At 47.6% G+C, this 14,547-nt stretch overlaps 1 protein-coding gene across 1 annotated transcript in view; it reads left to right on the top strand.

Annotated features, from left to right (window-relative positions):
- LOC117744250 (echinoderm microtubule-associated protein-like 4) overlaps positions 1-14,547 on the top strand; it is a gene marked incomplete at its 3' end in the record, with an annotated part of 32,847 nt that overhangs the window by 6,318 nt on the left and 11,982 nt on the right. Inside the window, exons 2-4 of the mRNA XM_034552437.1 lie at positions 1,414-1,596; positions 1,764-1,884; positions 13,320-13,514. Of these exons, the coding sequence (XP_034408328.1) occupies positions 1,414-1,596; positions 1,764-1,884; positions 13,320-13,514 (499 nt within the window). The remainder of the gene's footprint in view (positions 1-1,413; positions 1,597-1,763; positions 1,885-13,319; positions 13,515-14,547) is intronic.

Genomic DNA, 14,547 nt, shown 5'->3' with positions numbered 1-14,547 from the left:
AGTTATTCAGACGTAGTCGGTGAAAGTTACCGAGCTGTGTGAGCCTACGGGTGATGTTATGTATATGATATTAATGTTATGAACCCAGACACAAGGGCGTTTGATGTTCCGACGTTTGTGGGATTTCCACACAAGTATAAAGCAGAAATAGTGGTTATTTCTTCCTTGGTGGATGGTGGAAATTATAACTGTTTCCACGGCGTAAAGCCACGGAGATAAGCCACGCCCCCTCTCCAGCGCGAATTAATCGAGTGAATAAACCACACATAGTCGGGCGAGTAAACTCGCATTACTCATTTAACTTGTCTGACATGTTGCCATGCTTCTTGTCTAGCCCTCACAGCGGTGGCCATGTTGGATGTTCCATGATTATGGTCTGGAATTCCTCAAATACGTTCATGATCATCTCCTGCTCGTCAGCGGAGAACAAAGAGGCTCTTCCTTTTGAGTTTATTTGACTTTGTGCTGTTAGAAAATTATGTTTCAGTGATCGACGCTTCAACCTTTAGGATGGGCACGCACAAATATCCTGATTACTGAAGTCTGGTTCAACTATCCTGAGTACTGAAGTCTGGTTTAACTATCCTGATTACTGAAGTCTGATTCAACTATCCTGATTATTGAAGTCTGGTTCAACTATCCTGATTATTGAAGTCTGGTTCAACTATCCTGATTACTGAAGTCTGGTTCAACTATCCTGATTACTGAAGTCTGGTTCAACTATCCTGATTATTGAAGTCTGGTTCAACTATCCTGATTACTGAAGTCTGGTTCAACTATCCTGATTACTGAAGTCTGGTTCAACTATCCTGATTACTGAAGTCTGGTTCAACTATCCTGATTACTGAAGTCTGGTTCAACTATCCTGATTATTGAAGTCTGGTTCAACTATCCTGATTACTGAAGTCTGGTTCAATTATCCTGATTACTGAAGTCTGGTTCAACTATCCTGATTACTGAAGTCTGGTTCAACTATCCTGATTATTGAAGTCTGGATCAACTATCCTGATTACTGAAGTCTGGTTCAACTATCCTGATTACTGAAGTCTGGTTCAACTATCCTGATTACTGAAGTCTGGTTCAACTATCCTGATTACTGAAGTCTGGTTCAACTATCCTGATTATTGAAGTCTGGATCAACTATCCTGATTACTGAAGTCTGGTTCAACTATCCTGAGAACTGACATCTGGTTCGAATTAACGAGATTATTTGAGCGCGGATCAGCCTTTGAGAAACCGAGATAGCCTGATTTCAATCATCGGGTTAATTTAATCTGGATAATAGGACATTTGATCGACTTAGTTGACCCGCGTACGAGGAATAGGGCCCTGTTGTCCTGCTATCGCGTTAGTCCTGTTGTTGTCCTCATGTCCTGCTGTATATTCAGAGTCAGTGTCTCTGTCTCTTGCTAGATGACAGCATGTCAGGAGCAAGTGTCTCAGATGTCAACGACCGTCTCTCTGCTCTGGAGCTTCGTGTCCAGCAGCAGGAAGATGAGCTGACAGTCATGAAAGCTGCTCTTGCTGATGTCCTCCGCCGCCTCGCTGCCTCTGAAGCCTCTGCGGCCTCCTCAACCAAAAAACATGGAGGGAAAGGTGAGATGTTACTGGTTAAGGTCAGTCTTTAACTGCAAACGTGAGTTGTGAATGGTTTTGGTCAGTCTTTAACTGGAAAGTTTCCTTTATTTGCGGTTCTAGTTGTAGCCAACTGACTGGTTAGCTCAGTATGACCAGTGTTAAAATGAGTATGCTTCCTCCATCAGGTGGTGCCGCTCTTCGTGAAGCCTACTCGATGTCCTGTATCGCTAACGGAGGAACATCTGGGCGGAAAAGAGACTCCACCTCGGTCACCAGGAAGGAGACGATGGCGTCTGCTGCCAAGAGGTAAAAATACAGACTAACATACACACGCACACTAAAGCTAGTCATACCTATCATACCTCCAAACTTGACACTTTTTGGCAAAATTCGCCGTTTTGAAATCAAATTATGTTATCCACATGAATCGTGTAGATCCAAAGATCTGGGTGGGGTGGGGTGGGGGGGGGATCAACTGGCCGGCCAGCATTTCTGAGATAGCCTGATTTCAATCATATATATATATATATATATATATATATATATATATATATATATATATTTTTTTTGGAAAAAAGGGTGAAATGTGGAAGTACTTTGTCTACATTGCAGACAGTGAAGGAAAGCCCACTGACACACAGACAGTGAAGGAAAGCCCACTGACATACAGAAAGTGAAGGAAAGCCCACTGACATACAGAAAGTGAAGGAAAGCCCACTGACATACAGACAGTGAAGGAAAGCCCACTGACATACAGACAGTGAAGGAAAGCCCACTGACACACAGACAGTGAAGGAAAGCCCACTGACATACAGACAGTGAAGGAAAGCCCACTGACACACACACAGACAGTGAAGGAAAGCTCACTGACACACAGACAGTGAAGGAAAGCCCACTGACATACAGACAGTGAAGGAAAGCCCACTGACACACAGACAGTGAAGGAAAGCCCACTGACACACAGACAGTGAAGGAAAGCCCACTGACATACAGACAGTGAAGGAAAGCCCACTGACACACACACAGACAGTGAAGGAAAGCCCACTGACACACACACAGACAGTGAAGGAAAGCTCACTGACACACAGACAGTGAAGGAAAGCCCACTGACATACAGACAGTGAAGGAAAGCCCACTGACACACAGACAGTGAAGGAAAGCCCACTGACATACAGACAGTGAAGGAAAGCCCACTGACATACAGACAGTGAAGGAAAGCCCACTGACACACAGACAGTGAAGGACAGCCCACTGACACAGAGACAGTGAAGGACAGCCCACTGACATACATACAGTGAAGGAAAGCTAACTGACACACATACAGTGAAGGAAAGCCCTCTGACACAGACAGTGAAGGAAAGCCCACTGACACAGAGACAGTGAAGGAAAGCCCACTGACATACAGACAGTGAAGGAAATCCCACTGACACACAGACAGTGAAGGAAAGCCCACTGACACACAGACAGTGAAGGAAAGCCCACTGACACAGACAGTGAAGGAAAGCCCACTGACACACAGACAGTGAAGGAAAGCCCACTGACATACAGACAGTGAAGGAAAGCCCACTGACACACAGACAGTGAAGGACAGCCCACTGACATACAGACAGTGAAGGAAGACCCACTGACACAGACAGTGAAGGAAAGCCCACTGACATACAGACAGTGAAGGAAAGCCCACTGACATACAGACAGTGAAGGAAAGCCCACTGACATACAGACAGTGAAGGAAGACCCACTGACACACAGACAGTGAAGGAAAGCCCACTGACACACAGACAGTGAAGGAAAGCCCACTGACATACATACAGTGAAGGAAAGCTAACTGACACACATACAGTGAAGGAAAGCCCTCTGACACAGACAGTGAAGGAAAGCCCACTGACACACAGACAGTGAAGGAAAGCCCACTGACGTACAGACAGTGAAGGAAAGCCCACTGACATACAGACAGTGAAGGAAAGCCCACTGACACACAGACAGTGAAGGAAAGCCCACTGACACACAGACAGTGAAGGAAAGCCCACTGGCCAGCATTTCTGAGATAGCCTGATTTCAATCATATATATATATATATATATATATATATATATTTTTTTTTTTTGGAAAAAAGGGTGAAATGTGGAAGTACTTTGTCTACATTGCAGACAGTGAAGGAAAGCCCACTGACACACAGACAGTGAAGGAAAGCCCACTGACACACAGACAGTGAAGGAAAGCCCACTGACATACAGAAAGTGAAGGAAAGCCCACTGACATACAGAAAGTGAAGGAAAGCCCACTGACATACAGACAGTGAAGGAAAGCCCACTGACATACAGACAGTGAAGGAAAGCCCACTGACACACAGACAGTGAAGGAAAGCCCACTGACATACAGACAGTGAAGGAAAGCCCACTGACACACACACAGACAGTGAAGGAAAGCTCACTGACACACAGACAGTGAAGGAAAGCCCACTGACATACAGACAGTGAAGGAAAGCCCACTGACACACAGACAGTGAAGGAAAGCCCACTGACACACAGACAGTGAAGGAAAGCCCACTGACATACAGACAGTGAAGGAAAGCCCACTGACACACACACAGACAGTGAAGGAAAGCCCACTGACACACACACAGACAGTGAAGGAAAGCTCACTGACACACAGACAGTGAAGGAAAGCCCACTGACATACAGACAGTGAAGGAAAGCCCACTGACACACAGACAGTGAAGGAAAGCCCACTGACATACAGACAGTGAAGGAAAGCCCACTGACATACAGACAGTGAAGGAAAGCCCACTGACACACAGACAGTGAAGGAAAGCCCACTGACACAGAGACAGTGAAGGACAGCCCACTGACACAGAGACAGTGAAGGACAGCCCACTGACATACATACAGTGAAGGAAAGCTAACTGACACACATACAGTGAAGGAAAGCCCTCTGACACAGACAGTGAAGGAAAGCCCACTGACATACAGACAGTGAAGGAAATCCCACTGACACACAGACAGTGAAGGAAAGCCCACTGACACACAGACAGTGAAGGAAAGCCCACTGACACAGACAGTGAAGGAAAGCCCACTGACACACAGACAGTGAAGGAAAGCCCACTGACATACAGACAGTGAAGGAAAGCCCACTGACACACAGACAGTGAAGGACAGCCCACTGACATACAGACAGTGAAGGAAGACCCACTGACACAGACAGTGAAGGAAAGCCCACTGACATACAGACAGTGAAGGAAAGCCCACTGACACACACACAGACAGTGAAGGAAAGCTCACTGACACACAGACAGTGAAGGAAAGCCCACTGACATACAGACAGTGAAGGAAAGCCCACTGACACACAGACAGTGAAGGAAAGCCCACTGACACACAGACAGTGAAGGAAAGCCCACTGACATACAGACAGTGAAGGAAAGCCCACTGACACACACACAGACAGTGAAGGAAAGCCCACTGACACACACACAGACAGTGAAGGAAAGCTCACTGACACACAGACAGTGAAGGAAAGCCCACTGACATACAGACAGTGAAGGAAAGCCCACTGACACACAGACAGTGAAGGAAAGCCCACTGACATACAGACAGTGAAGGAAAGCCCACTGACATACAGACAGTGAAGGAAAGCCCACTGACACACAGACAGTGAAGGACAGCCCACTGACACAGAGACAGTGAAGGACAGCCCACTGACACAGAGACAGTGAAGGACAGCCCACTGACATACATACAGTGAAGGAAAGCTAACTGACACACATACAGTGAAGGAAAGCCCTCTGACACAGACAGTGAAGGAAAGCCCACTGACATACAGACAGTGAAGGAAATCCCACTGACACACAGACAGTGAAGGAAAGCCCACTGACACACAGACAGTGAAGGAAAGCCCACTGACACAGACAGTGAAGGAAAGCCCACTGACACACAGACAGTGAAGGAAAGCCCACTGACATACAGACAGTGAAGGAAAGCCCACTGACACACAGACAGTGAAGGACAGCCCACTGACATACAGACAGTGAAGGAAGACCCACTGACACAGACAGTGAAGGAAAGCCCACTGACATACAGACAGTGAAGGAAAGCCCACTGACATACAGACAGTGAAGGAAGACCCACTGACACACAGACAGTGAAGGAAAGCCCACTGACACACAGACAGTGAAGGAAAGCCCACTGACATACATACAGTGAAGGAAAGCTAACTGACACACATACAGTGAAGGAAAGCCCTCTGACACAGACAGTGAAGGAAAGCCCACTGACACACAGACAGTGAAGGAAAGCCCACTGACGTACAGACAGTGAAGGAAAGCCCACTGACACACAGACAGTGAAGGACAGCCCACTGACATACAGACAGTGAAGGAAAGCCCACTGACACACACATACAGTGAAGGAAAGCTAACTGACACACATACAGTGAAGGAAAGCCCTCTGACACAGACAGTGAAGGAAAGCCCACTGACACACAGACAGTGAAGGAAAGCCCACTGACATACAGACAGTGAAGGAAAGCCCTCTGACACAGACAGTGAAGGAAAGCCCACTGACATACAGACAGTGAAGGAAGACCCACTGACACAGACAGTGAAGGAAAGCCCACTGACATACAGACAGTGAAGGAAAGCCCACTGACACACAGACAGTGAAGGAAAGCCCACTGACACACAGACAGTGAAGGAAAGCCCACTGACATACAGACAGTAAAGGAAAGCCCACTGACATACAGACAGTGAAGGAAAGCCCACTGACACACACAGACAGTGAAGGAAAGCTCACTGACACACAGACAGTGAAGGAAAGCCCACTGACATACATACAGTGAAGGAAAGCCCACTGACACACAGACAGTGAAGGAAAGCCCACTGACATACAGACAGTGAAGGAAAGCCCACTGACATACAGACAGTGAAGGAAAGCCCACTGACACACAGACAGTGAAGGAAAGCCCACTGACACACAGACAGTGAAGGAAAGCCCACTGACATACAGACAGTGAAGGAAAGCCCACTGACATACATACAGTGAAGGAAAGCTAACTGACACACATACAGTGAAGGAAAGCCCTCTGACACAGACAGTGAAGGAAAGCTCACTGACACAGAGACAGTGAAGGAAAGCCCACTGACATACAGACAGTGAAGGAAATCCCACTGACACACAGACAGTGAAGGAAAGCCCACTGACACACAGACAGTGAAGGAAAGCCCACTGACACAGACAGTGAAGGAAAGCCCACTGACACACAGACAGTGAAGGAAAGCCCACTGACATACAGACAGTGAAGGAAAGCCCACTGACACACAGACAGTGAAGGACAGCCCACTGACATACAGACAGTGAAGGAAGACCCACTGACACAGACAGTGAAGGAAAGCCCACTGACACACAGACAGTGAAGGAAAGCCCACTGACATACAGACAGTGAAGGAAAGCCCACTGACATACAGACAGTGAAGGAAGACCCACTGACACACAGACAGTGAAGGAAAGCCCACTGACATACAGACAGTGAAGGAAAGCCCACTGACATACAGACAGTGAAGGAAGACCCACTGACACACAGACAGTGAAGGAAAGCCCACTGACACACAGACAGTGAAGGAAAGCCCACTGACATCCAGACAGTGAAGGAAAGCCCACTGACATACAGACAGTGAAGGAAGACCCACTGACACACAGACAGTGAAGGAAAGCCCACTGACACACAGACAGTGAAGGAAAGCCCACTGACATACATACAGTGAAGGAAAGCTAACTGACACACATACAGTGAAGGAAAGCCCTCTGACACAGACAGTGAAGGAAAGCCCACTGACACAGAGACAGTGAAGGAAAGCCCACTGACATACAGACAGTGAAGGAAATCCCACTGACACACAGACAGTGAAGGAAAGCCCACTGACACACAGACAGTGAAGGAAAGCCCACTGACACACAGACAGTGAAGGAAAGCCCACTGACATACAGACAGTGAAGGAAAGCCCACTGACACACAGACAGTGAAGAAAGGCCCACTGACACAGACAGTGAAGGAAAGCCCACTGACACAGACAGTGAAGGAAAGCCCACTGACACACATACAGTGAAGGAAAGCCCACTGACACAGACAGTGAAGGAAAGCCCACTGACATACAGACAGTGAAGGAAAGCCCACTGACACACAGACAGTGAAGGAAAGCCCACTGACACAGACAGTGAAGGAAAGCCCACTGACACAGAGACAGTGAAGGAAAGCCCACTGACATACAGACAGTGAAGGAAAGCCCACTGACACACAGACAGTGAAGGAAAGCCCACTGACACACATACAGTGAAGGAAAGCCCACTGACATACAGACAGTGAAGGAAAGCCCACTGACACACAGACAGTGAAGGACAGCCCACTGACATACAGACAGTGAAGGAAGACCCACTGACACAGACAGTGAAGGAAAGCCCACTGACATACAGACAGTGAAGGAAAGCCCACTGACATACAGACAGTGAAGGAAGACCCACTGACACAGACAGTGAAGGAAAGCCCACTGACATACAGACAGTGAAGGAAAGCCCACTGACATACAGACAGTGAAGGAAGACCCACTGACACACAGACAGTGAAGGAAAGCCCACTGACACACAGACAGTGAAGGAAAGCCCACTGACATACATACAGTGAAGGAAAGCTAACTGACACACATACAGTGAAGGAAAGCCCTCTGACACAGACAGTGAAGGAAAGCCCACTGACACACAGACAGTGAAGGAAAGCCCACTGACGTACAGACAGTGAAGGAAAGCCCACTGACACACAGACAGTGAAGGACAGCCCACTGACATACAGACAGTGAAGGAAAGCCCACTGACACACACATACAGTGAAGGAAAGCTAACTGACACACATACAGTGAAGGAAAGCCCTCTGACACAGACAGTGAAGGAAAGCCCACTGACACACAGACAGTGAAGGAAAGCCCACTGACATACAGACAGTGAAGGAAAGCCCACTGACACACAGACAGTGAAGGACAGCCCACTGACATACAGACAGTGAAGGAAGACCCACTGACACAGACAGTGAAGGAAAGCCCACTGACATACAGACAGTGAAGGAAAGCCCACTGACACACAGACAGTGAAGGAAAGCCCACTGACACACAGACAGTGAAGGAAAGCCCACTGACATACAGACAGTAAAGGAAAGCCCACTGACATACAGACAGTGAAGGAAAGCCCACTGACACACACAGACAGTGAAGGAAAGCTCACTGACACACAGACAGTGAAGGAAAGCCCACTGACATACATACAGTGAAGGAAAGCCCACTGACACACAGACAGTGAAGGAAAGCCCACTGACATACAGACAGTGAAGGAAAGCCCACTGACATACAGACAGTGAAGGAAAGCCCACTGACACACAGACAGTGAAGGAAAGCCCACTGACACACAGACAGTGAAGGAAAGCCCACTGACATACAGACAGTGAAGGAAAGCCCACTGACATACATACAGTGAAGGAAAGCTAACTGACACACATACAGTGAAGGAAAGCCCTCTGACACAGACAGTGAAGGAAAGCTCACTGACACAGAGACAGTGAAGGAAAGCCCACTGACATACAGACAGTGAAGGAAATCCCACTGACACACAGACAGTGAAGCAAAGCCCACTGACACACAGACAGTGAAGGAAAGCCCACTGACACAGACAGTGAAGGAAAGCCCACTGACACACAGACAGTGAAGGAAAGCCCACTGACATACAGACAGTGAAGGAAAGCCCACTGACACACAGACAGTGAAGGACAGCCCACTGACATACAGACAGTGAAGGAAGACCCACTGACACAGACAGTGAAGGAAAGCCCACTGACACACAGACAGTGAAGGAAAGCCCACTGACATACAGACAGTGAAGGAAAGCCCACTGACATACAGACAGTGAAGGAAAGCCCACTGACATACAGACAGTGAAGGAAGACCCACTGACACACAGACAGTGAAGGAAAGCCCACTGACATACAGACAGTGAAGGAAAGCCCACTGACATCCAGACAGTGAAGGAAAGCCCACTGACATACAGAGACAGTGAAGGAAAGCCTACTGACACACAGACAGTGAAGGTAAGCCCACTGACATACAGACAGTGAAGGAAAGCCCACTGACATACATACAGTGAAGGAAAGCCCACTGACATACAGACAGTGAAGGTAAGCCCACTGACATACAGACAGTGAAGGAAAGCCCACTGACATACAGACAGTGAAGGAAAGCCCACTGACACACAGACAGTGAAGGAAAGCCCACTGACATACAGACAGTGAAGGAAAGCCCACTGACACACAGACAGTGAAGGAAAGCCCACTGACACACAGACAGTGAAGGAAAGCCCACTGACATACAGACAGTGAAGGAAAGCCCACTGACACACAGACAGTGAAGAAAGGCCCACTGACACAGACAGTGAAGGAAAGCCCACTGACACAGACAGTGAAGGAAAGCCCACTGACACACATACAGTGAAGGAAAGCCCACTGACACAGACAGTGAAGGAAAGCCCACTGACATACAGACAGTGAAGGAAAGCCCACTGACACACAGACAGTGAAGGAAAGCCCACTGACACAGACAGTGAAGGAAAGCCCACTGACACAGAGACAGTGAAGGAAAGCCCACTGACATACAGACAGTGAAGGAAAGCCCACTGACACACAGACAGTGAAGGAAAGCCCACTGACACACATACAGTGAAGGAAAGCCCACTGACATACAGACAGTGAAGGAAAGCCCACTGACACACATACAGTGAAGGAAAGCTCACTGATACACAGACAGTGAAGGAAAGCCCACTGACACAGACAGTGAAGGAAAGCCCACTGACACAGAGACAGTGAAGGAAAGCCCACTGACACAGAGACAGTGAAGGAAAGCCCACTGACACACAGACAGTTAAGGAAAGCCCACTGACATACAGACAGTGAAGGAAAGCCCACTGACATACAGACAGTGAAGGAAAGCCCACTGACACACAGACAGTGAAGGAAAGCCCACTGACATACAGACAGTGAAGGAAGACCCACTGACACACAGACAGTGAAGGAAAGCCCACTGACACACAGACAGTGAAGGAAAGCCCACTGACATACATACAGTGAAGGAAAGCCCACTGACACACAGACAGTGAAGGAAAGCCCACTGACACACATACAGTGAAGGAAAGCCCACTGACACACAGACAGTGAAGGAAAGCCCACTGACACACAGACAGTGAAGGAAAGCCCACTGACACACATACAGTGAAGGAAAGCCCTCTGACACAGACAGTGAAGGAAAGCCCACTGACACAGAGACAGTGAAGGAAAGCCCACTGACATACAGACAGTGAAGGAAATCCCACTGACACACAGACAGTGAAGGAAAGCCCACTGACACACAGACAGTGAAGGAAAGCCCACTGACACACAGACAGTGAAGGAAAGCCCACTGGCATACAGACAGTGAAGGAAAGCCCACTGACACACAGACAGTGAAGAAAGGCCCACTGACACAGACAGTGAAGGAAAGCCCACTGACACAGACAGTGAAGGAAAGCCCACTGACATACAGACAGTGAAGGAAAGCCCACTGACACACAGACAGTGAAGGAAAGCCCACTGACACAGACAGTGAAGGAAAGCCCACTGACACAGACAGTGAAGGAAAGCCCACTGACACACAGACAGTGAAGGAAAGCCCACTGACACACAGACAGTGAAGGAAAGCCCACTGACACACATACAGTGAAGGAAAGCCCACTGACATACAGACAGTGAAGGAAAGCCCACTGACACACATACAGTGAAGGAAAGCTCACTGATACACAGACAGTGAAGGAAAGCCCACTGACACAGACAGTGAAGGAAAGCCCACTGACACAGAGACAGTGAAGGAAAGCCCACTGACACACATACAGTGAAGGAAAGCCCACTGACACACAGACAGTGAAGAAAGGCCCACTGACACAGACAGTGAAGGAAAGCCCACTGACACACATACAGTGAAGGAAAGCCCACTGACACAGACAATGAAGGAAAGCCCACTGACACACAGACAGTGAAGGAAAGCCCACTGACATACAGACAGTGAAGGAAAGCCCACTGACATCCAGACAGTGAAGGAAAGCCCACTGACATACAGAGACAGTGAAGGAAAGCCTACTGACACACAGACAGTGAAGGTAAGCCCACTGACATACAGACAGTGAAGGAAAGCCCACTGACATACATACAGTGAAGGAAAGCCCACTGACATACAGACAGTGAAGGTAAGCCCACTGACATACAGACAGTGAAGGAAAGCCCACTGACATACAGACAGTGAAGGAAAGCCCACTGACACACAGACAGTGAAGGAAAGCCCACTGACATACAGACAGTGAAGGAAAGCCCACTGACATACAGACAGTGAAGGAAAGCCCACTGACACACACAGACAGTGAAGGAAAGCCCACTGACATACAGACAGTGAAGGAAAGCCCACTGACATACAGACAGTGAAGGAAAGCCCACTGACATACAGAGACACGTCTGCTGAACGTGTTTCAAAGCCACACAGACCAGTTTTTTTTTTACAGATGGTGAAAACCTCAAACACACATCTGTAAAACTATGTAACTCTACAATTGCTCATACTTCTGGAAGGAACTATGTAGTCATCTGGTCAGGCCTACATAGCCGTGTATAATCAATACTAATATTAATGACATTTGTTAAGTGTTCAACAAGCTGGGCAGGAACAAGCTGGTAAAAAGGGAACCATAGAGATGTCTTATTTATTACTATTATAGATAAATATACCAGTATCGTATTTGTGGTATTGTATCGTATTTGTGGTATTGTATAAAATTGTGGTATTGGGTATTATATTTATGGCAGGTATCGTATCAAAGTTATAATGTTGATATCGTGACAACCCTAGCAGGCGGTACAGGCAGAAAAGACTCAAGGAAAAGGCTTGTTGAGGCCCAAAACAGGAAGTTAGTTCATGAATGACTTTAACCATATTATATATAATGAAAATGTATATTTGTTATTCTTATTATTAGGGCCCGAGCAGTGACGTAGTCGGAGTGGAGGACCTATTGTTCTTAAAATGTTTATTATTATTACCGTAGGTGTTTTCGGCGCAATCTATGTTCTTTGATTCTTGTATTTTTCTGGTTTTGTGCCAGTTGGATGGAGACATCATCAACACACTCGTAATTCTTCCGACAATGACCGGCTGTATTCACACATCAATCAGACTTTGTACTTGTTGTCCGGTCTAACTGATCTGGACACTTGCATCACATACAGCTCCTCCGAGTAATGTCTAGATAAGTTCAGGGTTCAAACTATTCTGTTAACTCTCACTGATTTTTCTTTTCAGCGCGTTGATTTCAACCTCCAGAGGGTCTACAGACCAGATCTGAATGATCTGATCAATGAGTCTACTGTTTGTTTTGACTATTTATTTGTCAAGTGCTCTAGTCTGACCCGGGCCATGTTTTATTTGCTTGAATTACTGTTTAAGTAGCAAATTGTTTGTCACAAAGCAATGTGTGCCATGGTGTCTTAATTGGAGAGAGTAGGTTTTGGGTGAATCAGTACAAGACAACTATGAGACACAGTACAATCGATAGAAACAGTAGAACCAGTAGAAACACAGCAGAATCAGTAAAAACACAGTATAACCAGTAGTTTGTGGACTCTCACGGTCCTGGTTTTGTCCACAGTGGTACGGAGAAGAAAGAGGTCAGCAGCCAGAGGTCTCAGATGGAGGAGATCCAGGAACGCGAAGAGCCTCCTCACCCAAAGGACCTGTCCCCCTCCCCATCCTCCCCCCACCCTCCCCCCACCCATCAGACCCCCCAGCAGCAGAGACCAGCTCAGTCTGCTGACAGCAGTAAAGGGCACATTACTCCCAAAAGGTTCCACTTTGTTATCTGACCTCACTTCCTGCTGACGCTGCTTTGATATCACTTAACTCCGCCCCTGAGGACTCACAGTCCCACCTGTCCAGCTCAGGTATAGGTGCTCCTGCTTGGCTGAACATGCCTGATCCAGTTAATCAGGAACAAAAGATAAACAAGCAGGACTGTGGCTCTTCAGGAGCAGTCCAGATGGTCTCCTGGAGCCTCCTGAGGTATCCTGGAGTCTCCTGAGGCTTCCTGGAGTCTCCTGAGGGCCTCATATGGTATCCTGGAGTCTTCAGAGGCCTTCTGGAGTCTTCTAAGGTATCCTGGAGTCTCCTGAGGTATCCTGCAGTCTCCGGAGGCCTCCTGAGGTATCCTGGAGACTCTCTTTGCTGGTAGAGCTGTGTTTAACTAACATTTCCTTCTAGTTTCTTCTGATTCTTCTGGAGGTCCTCGAGCCTCCTGACACCTGGTCCTCCCATGCTGCTCAAAACTCTTTGCTAGTAAAAAGAACTAACCTGTTCTGCTCCCAGCTTCCCCTGAGTACCTCCTTCTCTTCCGCCTCTTCTTCGCCCCCCCTCCTCTTTCTCCTCCTCCAGCAGGCCTCCTGCAGCCTGGGGCTTGAGTTTCTGATGTATACCAGCTCACTAACCTCGTGCTGGGTTGTGTTTTATGTCGGTGGAGGAAGATTTTGAAGTTTGTTTAGAGTGGTGGTTAAAGCAGGATATAACTGGTTTCTATGGAGATGTAAAACAACATAACAGTAGATATAACATCACATCCTAAATCATGTGATGACTGTCCACATCTTACCTGGGTTTGGTGACTTCTGAAGACCAGCTACTCTAACATGAGCTGGTCACTACCACCAATCAAGAGGTCACTTGTTCACCTCTCACCATCCGAGAGGTCACTAGTTCACATCTCACCAACCGAGAGGTCACTTGTTCACATCTCACACACCGAGAGGTCACTAGTTCACCTCATCTCACCAACCGAGAGGTCACTTGTTCACCTCATCTCACTCACCGAGAGGTCACTAGTTCAC

The sequence above is a fragment of the Cyclopterus lumpus genome, chromosome 15 (assembly GCF_009769545.1).
Source record: "Cyclopterus lumpus isolate fCycLum1 chromosome 15, fCycLum1.pri, whole genome shotgun sequence".
In the NCBI taxonomy this organism is placed as follows: domain Eukaryota; kingdom Metazoa; phylum Chordata; class Actinopteri; order Perciformes; family Cyclopteridae; genus Cyclopterus; species Cyclopterus lumpus.
This window is presented reverse-complemented; position numbering and strand designations above follow the sequence as displayed.